The 26332-nt window shown below is 46.9% G+C and overlaps 1 protein-coding gene across 5 annotated transcripts in view; it reads right to left on the reverse strand.

Annotated features, from left to right (window-relative positions):
- The window catches only part of STARD8 (StAR related lipid transfer domain containing 8), a 141992-nt gene that overhangs the window by 109167 nt on the left and 6493 nt on the right, over window positions 1-26332 (reverse strand). For 2 of the 5 annotated variants that reach the window (XM_084640119.1, XM_084640117.1), the window contains exon 1: window positions 7555-7744. The exons of 2 other annotated variants lie outside the window; for them this stretch is intronic. Coding sequence is in view for 1 of the 3 variants with exons in the window: in XM_084640113.1 (XP_084496239.1) it covers window positions 7555-7599 (45 nt within the window). In the remaining 2 variants the exon portion in view is untranslated. Of the gene's footprint in view, window positions 1-7554; window positions 7746-26332 lie in introns of those variants that run through there. One more of the 5 variants, XM_084640113.1, reaches the window with a different exon arrangement.

The following is a 26332-nucleotide window of genomic DNA, read 5'->3' on the forward strand; positions in this document are numbered from 1 at the left end:
CACTTCAAATATGATTAATATCTCTCCCCTCTGTCAACTCTGACCCTAGCTTTGGATCAGAATGTCACCACACTGCGTGATGCACAAGTTAGTCCCATGGGACAAACTTGGGAAGAATGGTAGCCTGCTAGAGTAGCAGTCCCAAAGCCTGAAATACTGGTGCTGGGCAGAAAGCAGTGCCTGGGAGCCATTGCATTACATCTCTTCCCCGGGAGCTGAACCAGGGTCACCCCACATGGGAAAAGGCTGCAATGTCCATGCCAAACCCCTCTGTGCTAAATGAGTAAGAAACACCTGGAATGGAATGAAGAACAATCCTGTGTATTTGCCTACTGAGCCACCAAGCTTTGCACACTTGGACTGAGCTATTTAAGGAGCCCTTTTCCCTTCCAGTTTTCACTGTAAGGAAATTTCAACACAGCTAGAGCCCTGGGACTCAATTAATCCCTGACTCCAAATGCTCAGCTTTGGACTAACTCCACTGGCATCAAACCCGGGGCCCTCAAACAGAACTAACCAAGTCCCCACTCTCACTCTCCCCCAGCCCACCTTCCCTCTCATGGATCCCACAGGGAAGAACTAAATGTTGTAATATTTATTGCTATCTGATGGCGGTTTGAGGGACGGTCTAAAAAGAGTTTGTTGGGCCTCAGCCCAGATCGTTGTGGACACTTGTCCACTGCACCAAGAAACAGCAGCACAATTGACACTGACTCCCTCACTGGCAGATTCAGCAGGGAGGCCAAAGAATGAATGAGCCACAGAGGCTGAGCTCCCTTCCAGCTCTCAGAGTCCGGCTGAGGAGTGTCATGGCAAGAGGTGCTTGCCCAGCCACTGCTCGTACTCTTCCTGTCCTGGGGCTGAACGCAGATCATCAGCCTCCAAGACCATCACTTGGCAGCTTTTGTGAGCACTTCAAAAGTTCTCACACACCCAAACCAAAGCCGAAGCTGATGTCCTGATTGTTTCCAGGCCAAGGTCACCAGCACAGGATGAGGATTGTGCTGCAGAGGCCAGCGGATGGGGAAGCCGAGCCAGGAGAGTGAGAAAATCCTTAGCAGACCACGGTCTTCCCATGTTCTGATTTATTTGGGCTGCCAGCTCTTTGGGGAAGGGGCCTTGTCTTCATGAGTGTCTGTGTTGGACAAAATCTCCCCTGGGGATTTTGGGTCTCTCTTCCCCCACATACTCACACATCTGATTCTGACTGGACCTTTTAGGTGGTCTTGAACCATTTCAGTAAAAAGTGGTCAGGCCACCTTCAACCAGGTGGTCTACACTAGGGCTCCCACTGGCTTTCAGAGTGGTTATAAAATGTGCCCAGTGTAGACTGGCCCCTACTGCCACAGAGGAAAAGTTAGGCCTCTCACAGGGCCCGTCTCCCGAGGCCCAGGCAACTGCGCAAGCAGGAGTCTGTGAGCAGGGGATGGCCACATTTTAATCACATTAGCAGGCTCTGGAAGTGGCAGGCAGAATGGACTTTCCAAGCACAAAAAGCCAGGGATAAAAAATATAATAGCAAAGAAAGGAAAACACAGCCCAGCCTCCTTTGCTGGGCTCAGTTCTTGGAGAGGCTTTGCCTGCATTCCGTTCTCTCCGCTTTGTTAGAAATGCAGCAGCCTCTTTGATGATGAAGGGGCCCGCCGTGAGCAAGTGCAGCATGCTGCTTTCTCACATCCCCTCCAGTGCTGCTGGGCGGATGCCCCCGGCACTGGCACAAAGAGCCCAGGACTTGCTCCCCTTTCATTGCTAGAGGCTTCCTGCAGGCAAAAATAAATGTAACTAAATCTCATCAGAACAAAAAAGAGATGACCCAAAATGGCATGGCTCTGCCTGAGATACCCCAGGCACAGGGCATGGCCGGGGGACCGATGGGTGGGAGTTCTGCAGGTACAGGGGAGAGGGGAGGGGAACCTATGGCACTGCCCACGGTACTGCATGTAGGGGGTAGGGGAACCCATGACACTGCCCTAAGGTATGAGAGAGAAATAGAGATCCCCAATGACCATTCCTTCGACTGGGTTGGAAGGCTCGAGCCAGGAGGCACCAAAGCCCACCCCTACCCAGTCCCTTTAGGGTCCCCACATATTCTCACATGCCCCCTCCCCGTCCCCCTCACCCTGCTACTTCATCACAGTAGGAGGCCCAGGCCAAATCACACCAGATGTGCTTGCAGGGCCTTGGGGATAATGTTAGGAATGTTACATTCTGGTGAGTCTGACTTTCCCACAAACCAGCAGGGACCCTTCTTCCTGTCTGGGGCACGGGGGGGGGGCTTGGGGATAGCACACAGGAAGAGGTGCTTAACCCCTTCATTTCTGCTGTGTTGCTCGCAGCAAGAGCTGGGCTCAGCAAATTCAAGAAAGTACAGTGATGTGGAGGCAGGGAGCTTGGGGTTATCACTGGGTCTCCAGAAAAGGGCTGTGCCCACTGGCATTCAGAGCTGGGTCCTTGGATTTATGCGGGATTTCTGAATCCTTCCCTCACAGGTGAGAAATGGGACAAGCTTTGCTGTCACTAGCCTGTGTACCTCTGTCCAATCCTGCACTGCCAGGAAAAGCCCACGCAGAAGCAGCATCATTGCTGTAGCAGTACAGAGGAATTAACGATAGTCAAAGCTGAAAAGGTTCAGATGCTTTGTTAAAGCACTGGGGCATCTATAGCTTTCATCTCAAAGGATCCTGCAAGCTTCAGCCAGCCAGCCAAACACACACACACACCACTTAGCACCCCCCACTGAAATGCAGCCAGCTCTGGGCATGGCATAGTAGTTGGCTGAACAGCGTACAGCAATGAAAAGGGAAGAGCAGTCCCTTAGGATCTAATAAGCATTAAGCTATTCCAACCTTGGGAAGATCCCTCTTCCAAATGTTCCCTGGCTTCTCCTGCAATCTTCCAACCTTCTGCTCCATCTCTCAACACAATGGGAATTACAATTCTATCCTTCGAACCCAGTGCATTTTTTCCATGTCAGTGGATTTCTAGGGATTCTTCTGTTGCTTGGTTACTTGTTAGGAAAAACACAGCACAAATGACTCCTGGGACCAGGGAGAATGAGATGAAACCAAGAGAGCCTCAGCCCTACTGCCTGTCCCAGACCCTCAGCAATTCCTGTTGGAAATATTGAGCAAGAGGTGGTGTCCTCTGTCCCTTCTGCTTTCTGAAAGCACAGCTGTTCCCAGAACTGGCCTCCCCTTCTCCTGCCCTGTAAGGAGCCCGCAGCAATGGCCCGGCCCAGGAACAGCACTTACCCTGCTACCATCTCCTGGGAAGGGCCAGGCTTCTAAATTTTAAGGGGTTTGCTCGGTATTTTTAGATTGAAGCTTGTAGCAAATCAAGTCTTATTTATTGTTGTGGGGTAGGGAAGTGATTACAATGGGGACAGGCGAGAGAAGAGGACTCGAGTGGCTGTGAACCCAAGGAGGGCAAAGATGGAGGCGGGGGAAAGAAAAGAGAAACCCCCTGCCCCAGGGTTATCCCCTGCAAGGGGTGAAAGGAAGTTGAGATAGCACCCGAGGACAGGAAAACACAGCCAAAGTGGACGTACAGGCCCTGAGTTTGGGAGTAGGCACTTGCAGTGTCTAATACTGATCCCTTCACAAATCCTAACCTCTTTGTTGACAAGCTTTGTGCCACTCCAGTTCAACACAAACCTCAAGGGCGGAACTAGCAAGGAAGCATCCAAAAGCATCACCCTCAGGCAGAGGGGCTCATTTATCATCACAACATCAAATTGAAGGGTGGAGCTTAGAAGTGGTGTGTTGACCCAGGGTCCTGGATAAATTCCCTATTTGGGAAATTCTGGTCCACCTCCCAATATACACCCTGCAGAGGCAGTGGAAGGAGTTCTACTTACAGAGCCACAGGCGGCTCTTCAGACGTTAATATGCGGCTCCTTGGACAGGCACCGACTCCGGGGCTGGAGCTACAGGCGCCAACTTCCCAATGTGCCGGGGGGTGCTCACCGCTCAACCCCTGGCTCTGCCACAGGCCCTGCCCCCGCTCCACTCCTGCCTGTCCCTTCCCCTCAGCCTGCTATGCCCTCGCTCCTCCCCTCCCCCCCCCAGCCTCCTGCATGCCACAGAACAGCTGATCCGGAGGGCGAGGTGCTGATCAGCAGCTGCCAGTGGGCGCTGGGGCAGGGGAGCTGATGGGGGCTGCTGACGTATAACTGTGGCTCTTTGGCAATGTACATTGGTAAACTCTGGCCCCTTCTCAGGCTCATATTGGCCACCCCTGACCTAATGGTTTTATCTAAAGAAATTCCTAGGTCACAGGTTCCCCAGAGTCCTGCTCTGCCTCCTGTGAAGCCAGGGCATGTGCCTACACTCAGGTTCCTGACAGGTAATGAAGTTTCAGAGGCCAGCAAGAGATCAGCACAGTAATGAAACAAACCCATATAAATTAGTGGTTAGACCACACTGGGTGGTCCCCAAAAGCCTAGGTTGGTTTATATTTAAAATTATAAACCAACCTAGGCTTTTGGGGACCACCCAATGTGGTCTAACCACTAATTTATATGGGTCTGTTTAATTGCTGTGCTGATCTCTTGCTGGCCTCTGAAACTTCATTACCTGTCAGGAACCTGAGTGTAGGCACAGGCCACTCCCTACAGCTGTGAAAAGGCAGAAAGAGAGAATCTGAGAACACTCTCCAGATAAAGCGAATTCATTTGATGGTAATCGTGGTCCCTCTAACTCAACTGTTGCCAACACTCAGGTAAGTGAAGTGTGGTTTTCACAAATGTCTGCAGAAAGAGACTGTGATGCAAATACTTGTGCGAATATTTGCACAAACAGGCACACCAGAAGGGTTCAGCGGTCATGAAAGTGCGATGTGAGATCAGGATTCCTCCAATCAAAGCAAAAACAATACCTGCAACTCAGGTGACCAAACAGTACAAGTAGATTACTCATAAGTAGCTCAGCATTGTACAGGATTGGGCCTTTGATGTGCTATTACAGCTGAACTCTGCAATAAAAGGATGAAGCGATATGACATCTTGTTCCTCTAAGGAAGACAGAAGAACATTCCCATAGGTTGTTGGCATGGAAAGGCTTCTACTAATGCTGTTTATATTATTTCTGGTTTGATATTTAGGAGAAACATGTTTCTACTGAACTGAATGCAAGCTGAGAGCCCAAGAACAACCAGCTCCAGCACAAGCCCAATGTGTGGTCATAGGAGAAACCACTTTGCTTCATTGAGCCTCAGTTTTTCCATCTGTGAAATGGGATACTACTACTTAGCACTACAGGATTAATGAGTGCCTGTAGAGCCCTTTGGAGGACTAAGAAATTTTCAAAACAATGAGGAGTCCTTGTGGCACCTTAGAGACTAACACATTTATTTGGGCATAAGCTTTCGTGGGCTAAAACCCACTTCATCAGATGCATGGAGTGGAAAATACAGAGGCACGTATAAATACACAGCACATGAAAAGATGGGAGTTGCCTTACCAAGTTGGGGGGTCAGTGCTAACGACCCAATTCAATTAAGGTGGAAGTGGGCTATTCTCAACAGTTGACAAGAAGGGGTGAATACCAAGGGAGGGGGGAAAATCACTTTTGTAGTGCTAATGAGGACAATGTAATCAAGATGGCCCATTTCAAACAGTTGACAAGAAGGTGCAAGTATCAGCGGGGAAAATTAGTTTTTGTAGTGACCCATCCACTCCCAGTCTTTATTCCAGCCTAATTTGATGGTGTCCAGTTTGCAAATTAATTCCAGTTCTGCAGTTTCTCGTCGGAGTCTGTTTTTGAAGGGGTTGTTTTGTCAGGGGAAGAATTGCCACTTTTAAGTCTGTTATTGAGTGTCCAGGGAGACTGAAGTGTTCTCCTACTGGTTTTTGAATGTTATAATTCTTGATGTCTGATTTGCGTCCGTTTATCCTTTTGTGTAGAGACTGTCCGGTTTGGCCAATGTATATGGCAGAGGGGCACTGTAAAATATCATTAATAAATTCTACAAAGATCATTGTTACCTTCAACTCCGCTAACTGCCCCATAGGCAGTATGTGTAGCGGGTGTATTTTATCTTGACATAGGCTCTACCTGCTATAAGGTACTGGCTGGAAAGGATTTTAGTATATCCCACAATCAGTTGGAAGCCTCTGTAACCTGCGCCGACAGTATCCCCATCACCTCTCAGACAGATCTGTCATTCTATTGCACAGGCAACAATACAGCGTGTCTAGCACCACAATGGCACACTTGGGAAGAGAAAGCTGTGTTAAAGAGACAGATGAAGAACTAAACCCAACCAAAACTGCTACCCGTCATAAGAAATGTTGCCACAGGAAATTAAAAACTAAGGGGCCAGATTGTGGCATCAGCTACTCCAGCGTAATTCTAATTGTAGTCACTGAATTATACCAGATTTATACCTTCGTGTCCCAAATCTGATTCTGGCCCTAACAGTTGTGGCACACATGGCCTGGGGCCGTGCCCCTAAACTTCCTTCTGTGCCATCCACCCAGATGTTCACTGAAAACATGAGGTGCTCCTCAGACAGGACTTAGAGGAAGAAAACAAAACTATAGAATATTGGCACAGTATAAAGAAGACATAGGGGAATTCAAAGTCACAGGTTCTCAGAAGAGGGAGCTGAGCACACAAACACTGAGTATGTCTTCACCTGTTCCAAGGGGGCAATTTAGGGTTTGCATCAGGAAATGATTCACAAATGTCTGCACTGTAAAGAGTGTACGTGTGACTCTGACTCTGTCCATAAAGAGTGTGTTTATTTGGGATCTCCCTAGGGGTGGAGGGAGTGTGAGTGACTGCAACCAATGTGACACAGGAAAGAGAGAGACTGAGTAATTTTCTACAGCAATATCCAAAATCAGAGGATGGGCAAGAAAAAGATCTCGTCCAACTATCAGAAATTATCCAAGGTTTTTCCGTTAAAAAAAAACTGAGGAAAAAGTTTGCCTACTCCAGAGAGAAAGGAGACCGCAGAAGTGGGATCACGCTTCATAGCATCTGCTACCAAATCAGGAGTGGACATGGGTGGGATAAAGCCAAGTCGTAGGTAGATCGGACCTGTCTATGACAGAGATCTCCATGTATGACTTGTCATGCAAATCAATTCCTGAATTTTAATTCCTGAATGTGAGTGTGTTTGTACATATGCCTGAATACCTGGATCTATCCATACAGTGGATGCATGCCTGCATAGAGTACCCACACATGCATGTAATCCATAAATTGCATATGGCTGTGTGCGGAATATCTGCATCTATCCACATACAGTCAGCATCCAGCACCTCTCATTCTTCTCTGCAGAAGCTGTTGAGTGCTAAGCACTTTTGAAAATGTGGCTATAGTACACGTCTCTCTCCACATAGCACACATATATGCATCTGTGTGTACTGTATCCGCATTGACTCATATAGTGTATGTGTGTGTACACACGTACAGATGTCCTGGGAGCACACCAATACCCAAACTCAGGCACTGCCAGACACCCCCCACCCATCCCTTCAGACCTCTTTCCTGGCAGCTGACAGGGAGTCTGAAAGCCTGGACAAGATTTAAATGGACAGTTTCTTACCTTTGCTTTTTTGAAGCAAGCCCAGAAAAAATCCAATAATGGCATGATGGGCAGGGCAGGGGAAGTCTGTGGGCCAGCCCCCTTGCACACTCAGCTATAACATGGAGTACCCCCAGCCCTGGGGAGAACCCTTCCCGTCAGATCCATAAGTGGCTCCTCACAGCACAGAGCTGCTGGGCAGAGAGATTCAGCCAGGAGAGAAGCTGCTGTACAGGGAGAGAGGGAGGGACAGAAGGAGGAAGCAGTGCCCAGGGAGGCGGGACGGAAGATTCAAACCCTGCACCGTTATTCTGTTGGCTAGAAATAGGCTTGGATGCCGATTGAAATTCCCCGGACATTATGAGTTTTAAAAAGACATGGGCTTTCCTTCCTGTCTCTTTAATGCACCATTCAGCATTCCACATTCCCAGCCCCAGGCAGCCAGAGAGCGCAAGGGTAGAGAAAGAAGGAACTACAAAGCATAAGAAATGAGACCTTCAGTGTCAAAGACAAACACAGGGCATTGGAAATCCAAACCCCACAAGGTTGAGATTTTCGATCCAACTCCCACCCTCCTTTCTTAGCTCATCAGCCCCACACAAGGGCTTTCAATATTTCCTCCAGAAAGGGGTAAACAGCACCCTAGGTTAACCTTTTCATTATTGATCTCCTGTACCCTCACCCCACACCGTCTCTAAACTCAAATTTGCCAATTGCAGCAAAGGCTCCATAGCACACGGAGGAATTCAGTTGCTCAGCAGTACCTTTGGCAGCAGCAAAGCAAGCTTGTGATTGTTACCAGAGCTGGGTGAATATCGTAGGAAAAAACAAATGCAATCCAAGAACTTGCTTGGACATTATTCACAGCTTCTTATTCACTTTCTGCAGATGTTTGTGTGAGCAGGCATTTGTTCACAAGGAAGTTCACTGAAAGACTGCCATGAACATTCGTGCACGTATTTGTCTCTCTCACATGTATGGCATCCTCAGAGCAACAGTCTATAGATGCAGCTGTAGGTCCGTAAGCCATTTCAAAGCCTCCCTGGTGATACTGTGGCTATCATCCAATTAACCTTTGAATCCATATGTGAGGCACCACGTTATGATGTGTTCGATGGCTTGGATGTTCTCACCACAGTCACACAAAGGGAAGTCTTGGACTTTCTACATGTGCATCAAGTAGCCGCATCTTCCATGGGTTGTTCAGATGCAGTTCAGTGTGGTCCCAAGTCTGCATGGCAGGTCAAAACTGGGAGGATAGCTTGTTGGATCAGTGATAATGCGATTGTTTGGAATGGTAGATGAGGTCCAGATGCTTTGCCCTTCCTTGGTTGGATCCAGAGACATGAAGTGGTCTCGTGTGGTCCATAGTGGTTTGTGAGATTTCAGGCACTGTTGGGGTTTGCCATCCATAACCTGCCAGATGGGAAGGTCTGGGCAGCTTTTGGCACCTTTAAGTTCTCATGCTGTGGCTGTATCTCATCAGACAGCTGGAGGTTCGGTGTTTGCTAACACAGAAAGCCATGGCAGAGGTGTTTATTTTAAAGTTCCTGCGATGATTCGCATGATCTGATTCAGCTGCCTAGCCGAAGCTTCTTGTCCACACTGGTGCACAGTACTCTGTAGCTGAGTGAACCAGGGTCATAGTGCCAGGCCAGTTGATCCCCAGCTTCTTCCTGCTAACTTTTGAATAATGTTGATGCAAGTCTTCGCTTTAGAGGCTACTTTCTTGAGGTGATCACGAAAAGTCTGGGTGCGCTCAAGAACAACAATGAGGTATATTGGCTTTGGGTCATAACACACTGTTTCCACCACAAAACTTGGACAGTTAGAGTGTTTTGTGCGATTCTGTTGTCCAGATGGGAAGTACAGACTACAAATTTGCTCAGATTAGGACTCTCAGCTGCCGCTTTTGAAAGTACCCCTCCATGATCTTCAGGTCAGATGTAAGGGTTACTGCAAGTTTTCTAAAGCTATAGGCCTGAGTTGCAAGTGCCAAATCATCAGCATATGCAAACTTCTGCACTATCATTTCAGGCATATCGCTCGTGTATACATTGAAGGGTGTTGGAGCAAGTACAGAGCCCGTGGTAGCCCATGACTCAAAGTCATGGCTTGCTGGTTAGACCCCCGAGATATACACACATCCTTCGGCCACTAAGCATGGTGTTCAGCAGCCTGAGAAGCCGCACACAGGGGATCACTTTGGCCAGTTTCAGTAGCAGACCGTCCTTCCAGACTGTGTCATATGCTGCTGCCAAATCGATTAAAGCACTACCAGTACCATGCACTCCAGTGCACCATTCACAAGTAAGGAGGTTGAGGCAGAACTGGGAAAAGCAGTGGGAAAAGATCCTATCTGTCCTGAGTTCCCATATCACCTGGGTCCACTGGCATGGAAACTGATGACGAAGCTTTTCATCCTGGAGACTGGTGAAATCCCCCATGTGTGGAGAAAAGCCAAGTTCATAGCACTCCTAAAGCCTGGGAAACATGCAGAGCACCCTTCTAGTTATAGGCCAACATCCCTCTTGAGCACCCCTTACAAGGTGATGGAGCGCGTGATCCTGAACCAAATCAGTCCCACTGTGGACTCCAGCCTGCCCCATAGCAAGCGGGGTTTTGATCGCGCAGAAGTTGATGCAACCAGGTCCTGGCCCTCACTACAAAGAGCGAGGCAGCATTCCAGTGACAACTCCAGACCGGGACTGCTTTCACATAACTGTGCAAACAGGCATTTGCGCTACAAGCCTCCCTGTGAACATGGGAGAAGAAACACCATCTTGTGACGTACATGCCCAATCACATCAGAAACTTTGAACAGCAAACCCATGAAGCAATGGTCTTGGTGAATAGGTTGGGAGCCACCCATTGTCCGAGACATAGTTCAACAAACAACGGACCAATCATTAAAAAATATAAAAAGTCTATTGACAAATGATTCCCAAGCAGAAACGCGGACGAATTTGCCAAGAGGCCCCAGTTCCACAATGAGCTCCACATGTACAGACCCCTGTGCCCACATGGAACTCACAGCAGGATCAGGACCCAGGCTGTTTGGTGCAAGCAGTTTACCCAACTCTCTGTGTGAACAAGATTCTGTCTACATTTTAAAACCCCAGTGGAAGCTGCATGCAGCATCTGAAACCTCTGCCAAATGCCCAAGAGTGCTGTTGATCACTAGGGGACCAGATAGCTAGGGGGGTGGGAAAGTAATATAAGGCAGACTACTCCTGTCCTAGCCCTGGAGCTGGTAGGGATTTGTTGGGAAATTGGCTCTAAAGCGCTTCAGCCAGCTGCTTTCTCCTCACTGACTCCCTTCAGACTCCTTTTGCTTTGTCTGGATGAGTGCTACGGAGACTGCTGCTGCCCTGGGCACCATGACAACCCTGAAATCATCGCTCATGCTGAGGAACAAGAACAAGAGCAGCGCCAAGAAAAGTAGCAAAGAAACTAACAAAACCCACCCTCCCGGCTCTGCACTAATTGGCCTTTGTCGGCAGAAGCAGCAGAGACCACAGTCTGAATGGGCCACAGAGACTGAAACACAAGGACACGCCGAGATGCATTAGAGCTCATCTCTGCATCTGCGCACCAGTCGCAACGCTACGTGTGAGAGGCAGAAAAGCCCTGTTAACTCTCAGAGTCCATCCTGAGGTAGGGGGAGTGTAGCACCATCTTGCTCCCTGCAGTCTATTTTCCAGGCTTCCTCATCCCTTACTCTTCTGAATAAAGTAGGTGTTTACATTTATTTTTTTATTGGGGGGTGGAGAGGGGAGACTCTTCCAGGATCCTCTTATTACAGCCCCTCAATGGCCCCACATGGTATCAATCACCGGAGGGGGGCTGGAGCCCGGCAGTCCCTGAGTATCAGCCTTATGGTCGTTCAAATGCACTGTGAAGCCCCAGACCATCAGTGTCTCAGCCTGCTGCCCCCACTACTCTCCCGCACATTTTGTCCCTTTATTTTATTCCACATCTCCACAGATGAGAAGATGCTCTGTTTTCATGGGCAGGGGCCTGCTCTTTGCCAAACACAGCAGCCCCAGGCTGTTCTGCACAGGCACCATTCACATGCATGGGTCACAAATGGGAGCTAAATTCACAGGCCAACAGTGGGAATCTCTGGGTAATGTACAGAGCCAGCAGCACCCCAGGGCAGTGAGCCTTCCCGCCAGGTCAACAGGTTGGGGCTGGTATGCCATGCTAAAAATAACTGCGGAGACAGTACTTTTAATTTGCAGCTCAGGCTCTGAAGCCCACTCCCCGACATAAGGTCAGAGCCCAAGCCACAACGTCTGCTGACCCAGGCTTGGGGGCTCATTGCCGCAGACTGTGCAGACATACCCTGAAAGGTTCTAGGCTTCATGGTCCATATAGCCCTGACTCAAGGGCTGGAGTTTTTATACTGGGGACTCTCAAGCATTTTTCTTTGGTGAGGGAGGAGGCAGGAAGCATGCCTATTTCCAAATCACTCAAAGCCCATTCAGGGCTGTGGCATCAGGCTTTTAAAATTCACAGGTGAATCTCTTGCCCCTCCTGGCTCATTCGAACAATCATCATTATTCAAGCCAGACTGCTTTGTTGTCAGAATAGGAGCAATTTTGAGGGGTTAGTCACCCATTCACCGCAGAGCACTTAGTAGCAGGGGATGCTCTAGAACAGCAGTGAAGTTCATGGGCAGAGCTGGGTGGGGAGCCTAGGACTGGACTCGTAGGGTATGCTGCAGGTCAGGAGCATTAGAAGAGTTGGGGGGGAGATGGGCAAAGGAGCGTGTGCACCTGTGCTTGAGGAACACACACTCTACAGTATAGTCGCTGCCACAAGCAGCATATTCACCATAATTTATTTTTCTCAGATTGACAGGGCTGAGCTAGTTTTCCATGGGGACAACACTTCCCTGAGAGCAGGGACAATTCTGTGCTGGCTCCTACCCTGTTTCTCTCTTGGCCTTGTCCCTCTTTTAATTGGAGTTAATGGCTGCACTACATTTAGATGACAAAGTGCCACCAAGATGTTTATTAATGGTGGCTTTCTAGTTAACACATGCAAAACGTCAGCTGGAAAGCAAAACGGCAGCTGCAAATTAACAGTGACCAAGTGACACTGCCTCTCTCCCCAGGGAGGGCAAAAAACTCCTTCATGGAAGAGGGAGAAACATGCAGCTTTAAGAGGAAGGGGACAGGTCCCGCCCGCAGCGTACACTTCAAAAGAGGAGGCAAGATCCAACCTTTTAGTTTTTGCTAGTTTCATAGGCAGGTTTAAGTCATTTTCCTGCTCCAATCCCCAAGCCCACTCATTCTCAGTGAGCAGCAGCAGGAATACAGAAGTCAGAGGCAAATACCCACCTGTACATCTAGGCAATTTTGTATCTGGAAAACTTACATCACCCCCAAAGCATTCAGACAGGAGACCCCCTGCAAGTCCCATGCTGAATTTGGGACAGTCAAATCCTGTCCAGTTGAGGGAATCCCCCAATCTTTCAAATTGGGGGATTCTCAGCAAATAATAATCGCACTCTCAGATACTGTGGGGCCCAAATGTTAGGTCTGTTGAAAGCATGGCAACAGAAGCAGATGATTGGCTGAAATTTGTAAGTACCACCTCTACTGGTGGGTACTTCCCAATAAATGATGCCAGCACATGAAGACCTTTTTACCTCACTCATCTAACCATCTATGGTATTTCTATTGCACTCCCTGTTACCATGGTATCTACTGGTGATGGTGAAGAATACTATTATTTGTATTTCAGTAGCACCTTAAGGCTCAGATGGAATCAGAGACCATCTTACATGGGAAGCCTTAAAGAAAACTACAGACTGTGGACTCAAATCCACATGTTCCCACACAGCTCTACTTCCAGCTTTGTCCCCACATTTACCAGGGACCACACCCTATCTAGAACTCTATACAGCACAAAGAGACACCTAGTGGCTGTATCATATACTGCAAGTAAACATATCACCCCTTTCTGCCCTGCTCATGCTGTTGAGTGCTATTTTTTGTTGACGGGTACAGCATATTCTTGCAACAGCTCACCAACTGTAAGATCTGATGTTGCCTCCAAGCAGGCCTGCCTCCAGCAAGCTATTCCTGTCCCATTGATGGGCTATTATCATCACTGCCATTGCTCCACAGTGTTCAGGCAGGGTATTAATAACAAATCACAGGCTGGCAGCCTTCCAGCCGCAGTCCAGGGCTGTCAAGGCTGACAGCTGCAGCTGCTGCTGCTGAGGCTTCTCCTGAGGACCAGCTCCAGTGCTGTTGGGGAACACGGAGTGGCTGAAGGAGTGTGAACATTGGGCTCAGTGTTCCTCCGTAGCAGCTCCAGCAAGTCATTCACATGCAGCGATTTTCCACTTTCTGCTGCACACAGACATTTCCCAGAGGTCAGGCAGAGAGTGGCTACTCGTGGAGCAGGCACTCAGCCCATTAGCATGGAGGGAACAGTAGCCCTTTTATGTTAATAGGGCTGAATTGATATGCTGGTGCCGCAGCACTGGAAGCAGAGCAATGGAGGGCACAAGGCAGTGGGGGGGGGGGGGAAAGAAGGAGCATGAAGCCTGCTGCCCACAAGAAATGCTACCCATTTCTAGAGAAAATGCCTCTCGAGTGACAGCATTTAACTCCTTCTGCACTGGATCACTGTGTCTTCCCTCTGTGCCAGATCCTCTCTGGGAAACAGCAAGGGGTGCTCTTTGAACATGCCTGATAAACTGGAAAGAGTGGACCAAAGGGATGACTTTGCCATGTGCCGCTAGGACAGGCAGCAGCAAATGAAATGGGGTGGGGCTGGTTTTTAGCGGCGGTGGACAATCTCAGTGTGCATTTCAGTGTGGACTGGAAGGTGCTGGATTGCCAGCCGTGGAGGCCAGTGACCTCTGTTTAACCAGGTCTAGCATAGGCAGCAGCAACGCCAGTTTCCCCTACACCCTTGCCCTGTAGGAAGCAACTTTAAGGGCAAAAGGGCAGTTCAGCTTCCATGGGGTACTCCCTCTTCCCCTCTCCAAGGGGGCACCTGTGCACTGGGACATAGACTGAGCCACCAAACTCATTTTGCACAAGGTCACCTGTATAATGACAAAAAGCCTCTCAGAGCTGAGAGGGCTGGATAGCAAAGAGAGCCAGAGTCCCTGCCAACTCGGAGTTTCCACCTTCTCTCCCTGACGCTGTATCTGTGCCCCCAATATCTAACAGCGAGTCAGGAGCACGAGCTGACAGCGTGAATGGCATTCCCTGTAGCTCACGAAAGCTTATGCTCAAATAAATTGGTTAGTCTATAAGGTGCCACAAGTACTTCTTTTCTTATTCCCTGAAACTAGCATTTCCAGGAGGGATTTCAACATCCCAGAAATGCTGCTCTCAGCAATAGCAAGTCACAGAATAATGAGCAGATAGGGGGTAGTCAGTTTCCATGACCTTCCGGACTGGAGATCCACAATGCTGTCCAAACCAATGAAGGCTCCCCTCCACCTTGATGGAAGCAAGCGGCGTTGGGGTGGATGATCCATGTAAAACCCATTGGGACATGAGAAAACTTAAATTCTTCCTGTTTCAGCATCTGCTTCCAGCCATCTTGGGCACAGCCACCCTGCACGGTGCAGTTATGTGATTGCGAGTGACTCAGTGTGCTCAGACTGTGCTGGCCACAAATGTTCTTGGATCATCTGGTCCACCACAATCTGATGATCCAGCCAACAGCCTACTTCCTCGCTGCCACTGCCTACACAGGAGCATGATGGGCGCATGTGCTGTGCTGCCCCATCAAATTCAGAACACCGAGTCACAGCCACTAACGAAAGATTTTCTAATTGGCTTCTTGGAATCAACTTCCCTCGCCCAGTAGCAGAGCGTCCAAGAGCCTTGGATAGAGAGTGGAACAGAGTATACTCTCCATTCCCATAGACTTGGATAGCCAGGACGTTCTGTGGCGTGCAATATAATTTGGGAGCATTTCTGCAGAAAGGATAGTGGCTGTCCAAAGAGTTAAATCTGGCAACACAGGAACCTCAGCTCCCTTGAGAGCCAGTGAGAGTAAGGAGCACAGAACGCATCCTTGGCATCTTTAAGCATTTATCTCAATTCCTCCCTCCCCTGCAGATCCACAACATGGGTGAGGTTTCATACCCACGCATCATTAGCGCCTCAGTGAGAAGTGCGGAGCCGTACTGCATACTAACAAGCCCTCCAGCAGGAACACAACTGGGTGCGCTGTGCCTTCAAGGGGTCACAACTCAACCTGGCATCTCCATTAAGCATACACTCAAGCCAGATCTGCTCAGGGTTATATGAAATGCTTGGGCTTTGCCTTGCTGAGGGAAAGAAACAGTGGATAAAATTGTCTTGAATTTGGGCTCAGAATTCTTCAGTCTCCCCCCAGTATTCCCTCTGTATCATGGTCACTCTGATTACTTTTTATTCTCATTTTCCCCATTTTTTTTTTCAGTGCCAAGTAGATTTAGCCAATGAGTCTAACACACCCAATTGTTCCTGGCAGAGATTTGTGAAACTGCCGACAGAATGGAGCCAAAACATGCCAGGTTTCCTCCCAGCCCAGCTCTGCTTGTTCAGACCTTTGGAGGAGATGCCTACCCATCTTCTAAGGGTGAGGGGTCAAATAGCCAGAGGCATGAGGTTTCTTCCCACCCCAGACACACGGAAAGAGCAGACAGTCCACACTCTCCATGGCTGACTTTGACCCAACTCCTCCTTCCATTTTCCTTTTCATCAGTAAATCAGCACAAACTGATGAAAGGTCCCGTCATCCCCTAGGCTTCGTATCAGGCCATTTCCATACAACGCAGAGGTTTAAGAAGGTGAATTTTAGATTTCACAAGGAGAGGCAATGTTTACCAAACCTGTGTCCAACACGCTTTATAGTTCCCTGGTTCCTCCACTTTGCTCTCTAATGCTTCTCTCCTATAGAGTCCTTCCTTAAAATAAACCTCAGACACACTACCACCATTTCCTGGCAGCCTCCAGTATTACACTGCAGCAGTGGTTTTCAGCCTGGGGTCTGCAAATCCCTGAGGGCATGGGGCGGGGGGGCAGACTATGTCTGTCTATGGGGTCCGCAAAAGATGACTATGAAAATTAAGTTTCAGATCCCAGAAAGGGCATTCTGGTTTTCTGATCAATCAAAAAGTATGTGAATATCCCCACCTACAGGTCAAAACCGGAAGTGTTGTCGTTACCACAGAAGCCCACAGTGTAGCACCCTCTCTCACACTGCATCAAATACTGTGCCAAGCACCTGCAACATTTGTAGCTGAACTCTGTTCAGTTAGTTTTCAGCCTTAGACACCTGTGGAAGGGGTCCGCATACCACAGGTTGATTTTACAAAGGGTACCGCTCCTCCATTCAAAATGTTCTAGGGATCCGCAAATGAAAAAAGGTTGAAAACCACTGCATTACAGCAATTGACACAAATACCTTACAAATGGCTACTGAGCGTAACTGGCAGCTTTTGCTTATAACAACAACAATTTCTCACTAATAAAAGTGTAATTTCTTGGGATTTGTCCCTCATACTCTAGAAAGGGGCTCTAGGCTTCTGCTGCAGAGCTAGCACGAGCTGCTACCACCACCATTTGTCCATAGCCTAAATGACACTTCTAGTACTTTCCTTTCAGCAGGGTTGGTAGCCCAGTACCTCAGGAAGTGACTGGCTACACTAGGTCATCACTACCTGGTAATTCCTTGAGGAAAAGAGGAGACACTGAAAGAGACGCAGTAAGATGATAATTGATAAAGAAACAGCCCTGACATGCTCAATGCGACAACAATTGCTTATACGAGGGCCTAAACCAAAACAGTTTAATTTGACAGGAGGACAATGAGAAAGGCCATTAAGTGGCAAAGAAAGTTATTTCCAATAGGGGTAGTTTCCATTCCTGTTTTGAAGGATGATAGGCAGCCTATTAATATGCCAAATGAACTCATACTATGACCAAAACAAGGGAAAATATTCTGGCTCTGTCAATAGGTCACATTTAATTCATCCAGCAAATAACCCAGTTCTTTATTCTGCCACCGTTCCACAAAACAGCCCTTTGTGCTGGACTGCTGGAAATGGCAGCAGGGTGAAAGAAATACAATGTTCAAAAAGGGACTTGCTTCAAAAACTACCACCGCGTAAGCTCATGTTCTGGAAGAGCAGAGGGCGCTGGAGGTCAGGACTAAGGCACGTTAGCAGAGCTGCAAGATGTGCTTGCAGGGAAAGGGGGCAGAGCCCATGACTGGAACAGCAGCCGGTGCTGAAGATCAGACTGAGGTGCACTAGCAGAGGTGCTCTGGAACAGCAGAGAGATTAGCATGCATTAGAACAGCTCCGGAGCACCGTCTCTCCACACATCTGGTACTAAATCCAATCCCTTCTGAGCACTGGTCACCCAGGGTTTGTTTTATATTTCAAATAAGAAAACTAAGTATTACTGCCATCAGGTTGTTCTGTAGCATCAGGAGACAAGAGCATTATGTAATTGCTCTCAATAACCCAAAACTTTCTGTTTCTCCCATACAGATTCTGACTTGCTTGAGTCAGGCGCTGTTTACGAACCCAGGCAGCTCTCTGCAGCATGCTTTCTCATGTGCTGTTCAGCACAAGGGGGTTGTTGGAGACACGTGTGTGCCTCAGGGCACCAGTATTCCTGCAAGTGGAAACCAAATTCTACAAAGAAAAGCATCTCTTGCTGGGAACGTTACATGTAAATAGACAATTACTTAACCTCCACATGTCAGCTCCTGTGGTAAAGAGAATCACTTTTCTGGCTCAGGCTAGTTCACGTTAGATGCAAGCCTCTGGGACAGAGGATTTAATCTTTATAATCCTTCACAATCAGAAGGCTGAATAGGAAAAGTCCAGGGGACTTTGCCCCCAATTACAACCAAGTAACCCCATTTTTTTAAGGCTCACACAGATGGAGCTAAACAAAGAGCAAAGCACTATGCTCTCACTCACTATTTGTTTATAGCATTGGCAATTCCCATATCATCTCCAGTTTCAGATGCCAACAACATTCTCCCTTTACACTGAAATTTTCCACCCTAGAGCTCAACCAAAAAGAGAACTCATTTGGAAAGGTTAAGCAAAGTCTATTCCCCCTGTCTGAAGCATTCAAAGCTGTGAAAAAAATACCCAACCCCAAACCAAACCTTTTTACAGCAGAAAAAATTAAGAGTCTTTTCTCATGAAAGACACAGATTTTCTTTAATTAGCACAAATAACTAAAAGGGGAAAAAAAGCCTGAACTTTCTCAAGCCAAAACTTGCCAAATGACTAGTCCTCATTGAGGTGTGGCGTGCTGGTCAGCTGGCTAAAACCCATCAAGAAACTGACTATTGGAGTTATAAAGAAATCTGTCAAGTTTAGAGTAAAGATACTATTTATGAGGCTACAAAATAAATAATACTCATACTAAACTATATAAGTCCTTCTTGCTTTATTTCATGGAGTTCTGTAAGACACAATCCCGTAGCCATTAGTCAGGAAACCCACAGAGTTCAACAATGGGAGTTTTGCATCAGTTAGGACTACAGATTCAGGCTTAAATGACCAGAGTTTTCACTGTGCGGCATGTAGAAAGACAATGTGATATCAATAGAGTTGTTATACATTTAAATGAGTGATCGATATGTCCAGCAATTAAAAATGTAGATTGCTCTCTTTTTAAGAGTATTTTGCAACTCTAAAAAAAAAAAAGTCACCAAAAAAAAATCAGGGTTTTTGATTCTGAAAAATATAGTCCCCTTAGTTTGAAACACCTTCTTCCCCGGCCCTTGCAGAAAAAAATATGGCAAGTAAATACAGAAAACTTCCACTAAGGTCATGATATGTATTGTGCTGCATTAATTCTACTGTCCTGCATTTTCTGAGGGGTGGCATAGACGCCACATGGCTCTCACTACAAGACTTCTGCAGAGATGTGGCTCACTAATTTCTGCTTCCTCTGTACGGCATACAGGGAGAGTGACGTGAGGGGTGAAAACAGCTTCACTGAACCATCTGTGTGAACCATCAGCTTCTCTGAACCACTGTAGAAAATAGACTGAATACAGTACATATCAATGGCCTGGCTTTTGCCCAGTGGGCACCCCCAAGGGTCAAAGGAAGGTCCAGTCTTTATTTATATCATATATGCTAACATCTTCCATGCAGCCACAAGACAGTCATATGAAGGGGTGGAAAGTATTACAGCTCTTGCCAGGTGAGACATTAAACTAAGCTCCCGGCTGCCCACTGATCTGGACAGTCATTAGGGAAGCTATAGATCTGAGGGAATTTACTGGAAGAGTCAGCAATAACTTTTGCACTCTCCTCTCAGCGTCTGAGCTAGCGCCAGGCACAGAACAATTGCTTTGTCCCCCCGCCCCGCAAAAGTCACCACCCCCAGAATCTCATTTGCTGATGTCCCAGACTTCCCCAACAAATAACCCCAATATTTCAATCAACTGCAATAACCACTTTGTACACACATGCCAGGGAGGGGGTGGGGGCGATTACTTTTTATTTTAATTAACATTTTCCCCAACACAGCATGTCCAGCCAGAACTTGGTGCATGTCCAACCAGCAGACAACCCACAAGAATAGCATCTGAGCTAACGAGAACCTCGGATAGACCTTTCACTTGCCCATCACGCCACAAACACAGCTCCCTATCAGTGGAGCACAGTAGCAAAAATATTCATCTAATTTATGGGTAATCGGACCCCAGCCTCCCCCAGCATGGAGAGACAAGGTCCCCGAACCTTCCTGCACTAACCTTTACACAAGCCGCCTTTAAGTTACAGTGACTCAATCCTTACAGGACAACAGCAGGTGTAGCAGGGGCTCAGGGTTCACGCTCACTCACAAGCAATCTCTGCTTTCAATCAGATCAGCACAGGGCTGAAAGGCAGGAGAAAGGGATGGAGATGGAAGACAGACACCAGCAGCCAGCAGGGGTAGGCACATCAGCGTGTATTCAGTGGCATATTGCTCTCTGACAGAGGGGCAAGAACCATATCTTTTTTACAGGTCTCTATTTAGTCTTCCTTTATTTTGATAAGTCCCTAGCTCACATGGCTTAAATAGCCCCAACAGTACATGCCATACATACCAAAGGATCCATAGACTTACAAAATAGCCACCAGTATTAACAACTTGTTTTCCTATTGCAACTTGCCCTTTTCAGCTAGGATCTCAAAGTGCTCTGCAAACATCTGTGAACTGAAGCTTCACACTCCTCACCCCTGTGTGGTAGGGGAAGGTTTTATTCAATTTAAAGATGGGGAAACTGAGGAAGAGAAATTAAAAAAATCTCAGTCTTCACCAACATCCACTAATTACGGTGCCCTGTTTTTGAGTGCCCAATTCAAGACATCCAAGGCCTGATTTACAGAGAGATGCGAAATGAAGAGAAATTTTGAAGATTTAGCAGTGGCCAAAGTTGCACATAAGTAAAGTGATCATATCTCCCATTTCTAGGAGAAGCCCGGGTTTTCAAATGATGTCCCAGGAACGTCTTTCAGGATTTTCATTTCATCAATCAAAACTTTTTGTTTAAAGTAACTACCAAATGTTTGTTCCAGACACATTGCTATACTATGTAGAATTAGCTCTGTGTTTAGCAAGAACAAACAGTCTATTGATATAAGCATGAAGGGTGATGGACAGTGTCGAGTGAGCAAAGACACTCCCACAGCTGTTCTTTTGCTCAGCATGAACGTTAATGCCAACTTGTTCAGCATTTTATGATAAGCTCACTGAAAATACTAAGTTACTGGGAAAAAAAATCCTCCACTCAGAAATATGCATGTGTCACTATGGAGTCAGAAGCTGGCAGGAGTGACACCCACACACATTATAGAAAAAAAGTGTACTTTGTGTTTTGAATGACTATTTTCTGACCCCAAAAATTTTTGCCACAAGAACGTCCCCGCTTTTGATCTTGGAAATATGGTCATTTAATACCTAAGTCAATGGCAGAGTTGAGACTCAAGCTGAGGTCTCCTGACTCCCAGCCCCTACTCTAATACCTGGACAATGCCCGTAAGAATATTCAGAATCCAACCAGCTCATTCCATAACCCTGACAGTCACACACCTTGTGATAATGGGCTTTCCTATAGGACAGGAGAGAATATCATTTTTTTAAAAGTTTCTAACTAAAAATGAATAAATAAAGGCTTTTGTGGGTGCTTAATAACTGTTAACCTAGCAACCTGCCCTGGTTTCTTTTCATGTCAGAGCAACTTTGTATTCTCAGCCCAACTGAGTCACAGCTTCTTATGTGTCCCTCACAGCTCTTTTAGTCTGCTCCAAATGACCTGTATGAAGACCCAGGTAATAGGCAGGCAGCATTACCAAGTAATTAAAGGAGGACACCCGAATTCAGGACTCAGGAGTTCTACTCCCAGCTCTACCACTGATTCACTATGTGACCTTGATCAAGTCACTTGATCTCTGCATGTGCCTGTTTGTCCACATTTGAAAGGGACTTGACAAATATGCTCCTTCATGATGGAGGACAGATCTCAAAGTAGCTTGGGTTTTGGTTTCGACTTTTTTTAAGCATTATAAAATTCAGTTTTTGCTGACCAATCTTTTTCTGAAGGACTCTATGGATGACTGGAAAACTAGGTAGGTTTGTAATACCAGATAACAAGGATGTGAATCCTAATGGATGGAAAAGGCACGTAGATTTTACTTTTGTTGTGTTACGCAGTCTCACTTTGGCGTGAGTTTGTTTTCTTGAAACCCCTTTAACTAGAACACCTGACAAACAGTTGGAAGAAAAGCTCTCTTTGTTAAAGATTCAGTCCCCACAGCTATCAGTAGAGACCTGTGGCAACTCCCTATCCGCATCCAAATGAGACCTTCAGCAAAATCAGGAAGACAAAACTGATCATGCTAAAAATTAATAAGCCAGCACTTTAAAAAAATGGAAAAACAAATATAGAACACACACAGTTTATGTAGCAGAAAGCAGCAAAACGGGGCAATATGGCATAGACAGGTGATTTTTTTTCACCTGCTTGCCTTAAAAACAGGGATAATATAACTTGCACAGGAGTGTGTTGAGAGGCTTACTTAATGTTTATCAGGTGCTAGGAAATCCTTAGCAGAGCAGCACCATAGAAGGGCAAAGAATTATTAGAATCTTTTATTATTAGCAATAGCAGCATATCTCACATGGCAAACATATAGAGAAAGTCCTGCGCTATTTACAGCCCAATGACAGACCCAATCCTAGGGCATGACTTAACTCTGTCCTGCAATCCGCACCTCTAGAATGACCATCCCAAACACCAATGCTTTAAATAAAAGCTCTGCCCCAGGGAGTACACTTAATAAAGGTACAAACTCCCTTTGTGCCCATTCCAATTTTCTATTGGATCTTCTCCTGCACACCTCTGCAGCTCCAGCTGCTTCTTCAGAGCTTTCACAAAACAGAAAAAACAGGAGATCGCTGGGAAACTCAAATCACGCCAGCAAAACGTGGACATCTGGCAGGGCTGCTGAGAATAATCCAGGAAAGGTTAGTGTGTCACAAAGGGCCATAAACACAGGAAACACCCGCATAGTGCACAGAATCCAGTTAGTCAACTACATGATGGCTCGTCCCTGCTAGTGCTTGGCCACATATGCCTCTGATGGCCAAAGCATTCTCATCCGCTACAAAATACACAGGGAACAGAGAGACTTTTGTCTTTCCAGCTTTCATGAGCAAAAGACATGAAATAAACATTATCAATCTACCTGTACATTTTAACACATAGTTCTAATGTCCTGGGAAGATCCCAGCCATGTCCCTGAGCAGGATTTTGAATTAACTAACAGTGAGCAGTCTGCATCCAGAGAATCCATGTCAGATCTACTGAGCTCACTATAGGCTAGGCCAGGATTTTGGGAGTTTAATCTGTGCATCATGAATTACCCACACATAATCGCTATCCTATCTCAATGCTTGAAAACTTGAGGAGCTTTTGGTCATGTGGGATGGAATATTAATTAATAAATAATTTAGCAAGAGCAACACAGGACTGGGGTAACAGAGGACTGCAGGTCACAAGTGAGGCACACCAGCAAAGTTGCATGAAATGCCAGATCCAGGACATAGCAGGGGCCTGCAGGTCAGGACTGAGGTGTAGCATCCTAGGAGTAGAGACATGAAACTTTTATGGCATCTGCTCACCACTCTGCTTTTCTTGCCATCATTGCTAGCAGCCTCTTGCTTTCAGGGGCATCACAAAAGGTATCTGAAATGACCCCACATAATTCATAGCTTCCTTCAACAGCCTGGCATATTCATGAGAAATCCAGTCATTGCCAGAGATGTTTATAAGAATGATGCAAGCTTCTAGGTGACGGGAAGCCTGCAGGAACACGTCAGGCAGAATCCAGCTCTTGTGTAAGTGGACCCAATTCCACTGATGTCAATAGTTACACCAGAGCTGAATTTGGGCCATTTGCATTGCTGCTCACACCCTTTGGAAATAGAAGAAAAATCTGCGGGAGCTGCAGAAATCAGATTCTTTTTATACAAGCATTATTTACAGAAAATTCTTTAGCCATGCCCCCTCCCCCGCACAACTCAGATGGTTTCTATAGGACACAAGAGGAGTACAGTATTTCCTTACTAGAGGGTATGCTGGCAGGAAGGCCACTGGGCACTATCTGATGGGAACATGCTGCCACTCGGTGGCTGTATTTAGAAATGCAATGACTCCCAGATACCCTGGAAAAGGGCTGGGCTGGCTTTGTCCATGCAACCTCCCTAGTCTAAAGTAAAACAAGAACTAAAGTTAGAGGAAGAAAATGGACCACAGAATTTTTTATTTTATTTTTTGAGAGAGGAACCTTTACTCTGATTGTTTTGAGACTGAAATAGCAATGTTGCTCCAAACCCAGAACAATGCTGGGTTATATGGGGTCTTTATTTGCTTTGCCTTGCCTTCCTCCAAGCACTCAAAAAGATTCTAATGAAAATTAGATTAAAAAACCCCTTGTTTCTGGGTTTCAAATTCACCAGCAAAGTTTCATCCAAAACCAAATTTTCAAAGTCAAGTTATAAAGCTCTTGACAAAAAAAGAAAAGAAAAGAAATCCTTTCCACTTTTAAATCATAAAAGCACCCCCAGGCTGATAAGTGCAAGCCCAGCTGCCATGAATGAGAAAATTTCTGCACCCCATAACACACTCGCCTGGTCCCTATTCCTCACAGGGTGCCTCTTCCCCAGGAATCTCCCACAGAGAGAGCGGGCGGGATGCCAGGCCACAAGGGTTACTTTGCTGATTGCAAGCCTGCATTGTTTAGGGCTTCTGTCTCCGTCACTGCAAAGAATTCAGAAGCCCTGAGAAAGAAAATATGCAGCAACCACATCCCAGCTTTCTTGGCTGCCTTTGTTTGTCTCCTTAAAGAGGGACTGAATTGTGGGGAGAGGGAGGTTTTAAATGAGCGTGCTGTATAAATGATTACGCCATCGGTTTATAATCCCCAGACAGTAACACAATATGAAGGTTCCAGGCTTGAAAGGAACCAGTAATTACAACATAAGAGAAATTCAGCAGTTCCTGCTGAGATCTGAACTTCAATTTCTGCATGCCTCTTGCAGAAGTCGATGGCATCAACACAGTCCCCTGCTCAGCCTTAGGTGGGAGTGGTAGCATCAGTTACCACAGGAGAAATAGAACTTCAGTCTCAGGACTGGGCAAGTAAAGTGCTTTCCAGTTCACATGAAGGAAGGAGACAAAAAGCAGCAAGACAGTGAGGGTCTGAATGCCCTCCTCTTTCCTACCTGCTGCTGCCCTCCCCTGCTCTCATCCCTGGTGGCAGCAGGTAGTAGAGTCATAAGCTCTCTAGGCCTGGGACTGACACTTATGTGTTTGTACAGCACTTAGCACAATGGAGCACACCTACAATATAAATCATAAAAGGTAGCAACTTCGGGCTGTTTAAGGGAGCTGAAAATACTAGTTGAAGCCATTTGCTCTAGGTAAATGCAGAGAGGGAAATGTTTAACTAGAGATCAGCTGGAAGCAATAACCACAGTGATGCGGGATATGTAATACATTATTAACGTGACTTTTGCTTTCGCTCCACCCATGCTGCATGGGTAACAGCCTCTTTCACATTCTCTTCCCACTCATCTTTACCACACTCTCTGCTGTTTTCTCCCTGCATATTTACACACTTTCAAACTGTAAGCCCTTTGAGGCAGAGCCCTTATCATCAGAGTGTCTGCAAAGGGCCTCACATGCCATTAAGGCCACAAACAATGGTGACCCGCATGTGAAAAAATGGTGAACCACTACAGGTTGGAGGCTCACATGCGAGTCTAATGCTGTTCCTTGGAGATGGTGTTTAATCCATAGCCGACACATTTCTTCAGCCTAGGGATACCGTAGGCCATCAGCTGACACCAACCCTTTCCACCACATAGATGAAAGCTCAGCCCTTGTGCGGTGCACAGAGCAGCAGAGCATTCAAGAGCACTGAGAAATCCCACATGTGGAGAAGTTGGCTCCTGTTCCTGAGACTGTGAAACACGCACATTACAACAAGAAAATGCTTGTCCCAGGAGACACAGCCTTCTCATTCCAGACTCTCTGCTCAGAGGCATAACAGGGCTTCAAAGAGCCCACAAACACCTGCCACAGGACATGCTTCATGGGGGAAGAGCATAGGAGCTGGCTATCCTGCAGGTGAATCAGATCAGGGAGCTCCTGGCTTCTTATCAGCCTTTCCCAGCCATATCAGATGCAGTAAATTACTCCCTCCAGTTAGCTCATGTAAACAAACTACCACAGTACAAAG

This window comes from Lepidochelys olivacea, assembly GCF_965140295.1.
Source record: "Lepidochelys olivacea isolate rLepOli2 genome assembly, chromosome: 9".
In the NCBI taxonomy this organism is placed as follows: Eukaryota; Metazoa; Chordata; order Testudines; family Cheloniidae; genus Lepidochelys; species Lepidochelys olivacea.